The sequence below is a fragment of the Morone saxatilis genome, unplaced genomic scaffold (genome assembly GCF_004916995.1).
Source record: "Morone saxatilis isolate NCDOM2014 unplaced genomic scaffold, NCSU_SB_2.0 Contig17, whole genome shotgun sequence".
Taxonomy (NCBI): domain Eukaryota; kingdom Metazoa; phylum Chordata; class Actinopteri; family Moronidae; genus Morone; species Morone saxatilis.
Window position 1 is genome coordinate 8,730,182 of NW_023339729.1, and position 3,060 is coordinate 8,733,241.

The 3,060-nt window shown below is 44.4% G+C and overlaps 1 protein-coding gene across 1 annotated transcript in view; it reads right to left on the reverse strand.

The window, feature by feature from the left end:
- mycbpap (mycbp associated protein) overlaps positions 1–509 on the reverse strand; it is an 11,589-nt gene extending 11,080 nt beyond the window's left edge. Inside the window, exon 1 of the mRNA XM_035660360.1 lies at positions 327–509. Within this exon, the coding sequence (XP_035516253.1) occupies positions 327–378 (52 nt within the window). The 5' untranslated portion in view covers positions 379–509. The remainder of the gene's footprint in view (positions 1–326) is intronic.
- Positions 510–3,060: the final 2,551 nt, after the last annotated feature.

The window sequence follows — 3,060 nt, forward strand, 5'->3', positions numbered from 1 at the left end:
CAGCTGCAGCATTAAAGTGATGTGCACATTAATGCATCATCATCTGAAATAATGAGTAGCACAATTACTACTTTCACTTCGCATACTGGCAATATTTTGGTGCTTTGTAGGCTACTTTTACTTGACCACTCTCCATATTTGAAAGCAGGATTTTAACTTGTGACAGATTACTTATACTAATGTTGCCTGAGTTAGTTAAACACTGGTTCTTCCACCGCTGTATGAAGAGGAAACGCTTCATAGAGCATTGGCTGTCCGCAGTGCTACAAACAGTTAGCTTTACGCCAGAGGGGCGGAGGCACACGGAGGGTCGTGCTGCAGCTGACCTGCGTTACAGAGAGGTCGGAACTCCTTCTTCGCTGACTCCCCGCGGATCATTCCGTCCAACTGCCGTTAAAACAACACCGACAAATATAACGTTAATGCAGTGTAGTTAGCAATGCTAACCGAGCTAGCGCTTCGCTTCAACCGCACGCAAGTTATGTGTTGCTCTAACCGTTACCATGGCAACAGACGCTTAAAAACCACGGAGCGACGAGTTTCTTTCTTTCTTTCCTTTTATTAAGCAAAAAAAAAGCAACTTACAGAAAAGGAAAGTGGACAACAATAAGAATAACAACAGGCCTACATAAATCAACAAGATATGCCTCTTGTATAAAGAAAATAAAGAAAGGGAACAGGAACTTTAATAAATATCACTATATTTTAGAGACAAATGTATAGAACAGTCTTCTGTTTTCTTCTTTTTTTCTATCTTCTGCTTCCTTCTTTTACAGCCAACATATACAATAGCAAAAGTGTGTGGATGTTGGGAATTAAAAACAAATGTTGGCCTATAAGTTTATGTAGCCTATTATATAGGTTGATAATAATAACACTAACCTAACCTATATCATAATAATAATAATAATAATAATAATAATGATAATAATAATAATTATTATTATTATTATAATGATAATAACAATAATAATAATAATAATAATAATAATAATAATAATAATAAATCACATTATGTTTCCTGGACTCAACATTTCTCCACTGTCCCCATTTCACCCACACACACACACACCACACCACACACCACAGATAGATAGGATAGATAGATAGATAGATAGAGTAGATAGATAGATAGATAGATAGATAGATAATAGATAAGATAGGATAGATAGATAGAATAAACGAGCCATTATTTATATTTCAAAAATTTTTATTTTGGAAAACATAATCTCAAGTCTATTATTCAACGATAATACATTTAATTTTACATAAATATCAGTGCTTTCATTCGTTGTTTTATTCGCTTCCGAGTAACACTTCTCTACATTTCTCTGTTTGTCTCTCCCACTGATCTGACATTTTTTCCAGCGGCTTTGCGGGCTTTCTTCCCGGGTATTTGGCCCGATTAACTTGTCGGAGATCCGTGCTAAAAACTCGGCCGACGAGCCAGTGGAATGCAGGGCGGGCCGCAGGCGTTTCATCCGCGCCCCGGCGGGTCTGGCCCCCTCCCCCCGCCACACGGGCCAGTCCGGGCATTGGCCTGGTAGGAACGGAGGGAGACCTTTGCGATGCTGAGGACGGGCCAGTTTCCGTTCGGAAGCCCGCTCCGGCTTTGCAAAGTCTCGAAGACTTTTCCAGATTTGTGTGTTCCGTTTGCAGACGTTTCAAAAATAAAGGGCACAGTCATCAACCGAGGAATCAGGAGTACCTCCGTCCTGGGATATTCCTCTCTCAGACTGCAGGAGATCACTTGGGTTGGAGCAGACCCACCAAGGGGAAATCTGCAGCTGTGGCGCACTTGCCCTCTGGCACAGGGGTTTTGAATTAGCTTGGATTTAGGCGGGCCAGGGTCTCCGTTCGCCAAGGGACGCCAAAAACCTTCTTCGGAAAGAGCCCCGGCATCTAGGACTGGGAAATACCAGAAGAAAAAGGTGTCTTCCTGTGCAAAATATTCAAATAGGAAAAATAAATCATTATTCCCTCTAATGGTTGATTTAAGCATACACATGCAACCTTTCAAGAGGAGATGAATATATGCATTTACGCGCATGCACCATAAACCTGCCCTTCTGGTCTTTATTCGTGTCTGTTTATGACAAATAAAAAAACTGACACGTTTTTGCAGGACAAGATTTATGGACTTGAGCCCAATTACGCCCCACAGTGGAGGATAGACAAGCCCGGCCGCTTGGCTGAGGAAATCCCCTTTCCCTTGGGACGCCTCCAGGATGTTCAATTTGGTAGGGTCTCTCCGCGGATACGAAACAGCTTTCGAGGAAAATCCTCGAGGGTGGGATTTGTACTTCCCTCCACAAAAGCCCGTCCCTTAAAGGTTATCTTCTTAGGGATGGGGTCTTGCCGACTCGTGGCGCACCAATAACCCAACAATGCGCTTTACAGTGTTCTGCGGCTTGGTAGAAGTAAGAAGGGTGCTCTTGGCCCACCTTGGCGCTGCCTCGTTTGGCCGTGGAGGACCAGAGTTTGCCAGCTGATCCAAGTGGGTCCTCTTGCAGGGATATTTGGTGGTGTTTGCAGTGACAGCTTGCTTACGGTTGCCCGTTGAGCGCGTCTTCTTCCTTCCTGTTTCCACTTGAGGACGTCGCCACTTTAATTGAAGCCCAAGCCCGCCCTTTAATCCCGACGGAACTCAGGTGCTGCGGACGCGGGTTTTTGTTAACCAGTTAAGGACTTTTGGAGGATCCGGCGCACTGGCCCGTCCATATTACCATGAACTGGGCCATCCCATGGTGGAGCAGCTGAGCTGGGCGGGAACCAGGGATGGAGGGGTTTGTGCGCCGTGGAGGATTGCTTGCCCATTTCCATCGGATGTAGGTAGATTTTTTGGCCCTTTGGTTCCGAGCAAACAACAAAAGTGGGCACCAATCCTGTGATCTGACGGTTTTTTATAGGCCTCCTTGCTGGAGCTGGTCTTTGGCTGATGTCCAGCCTTTTTCTTATATAGTTTTCTCTTTCCCTCAAACCCCTGGTTTTCATTCCGCGTCCAATTGCTGATTTGACCAGAAGGAGTATTGGTTCTTCAGGAGAACACCATTGTTTCAG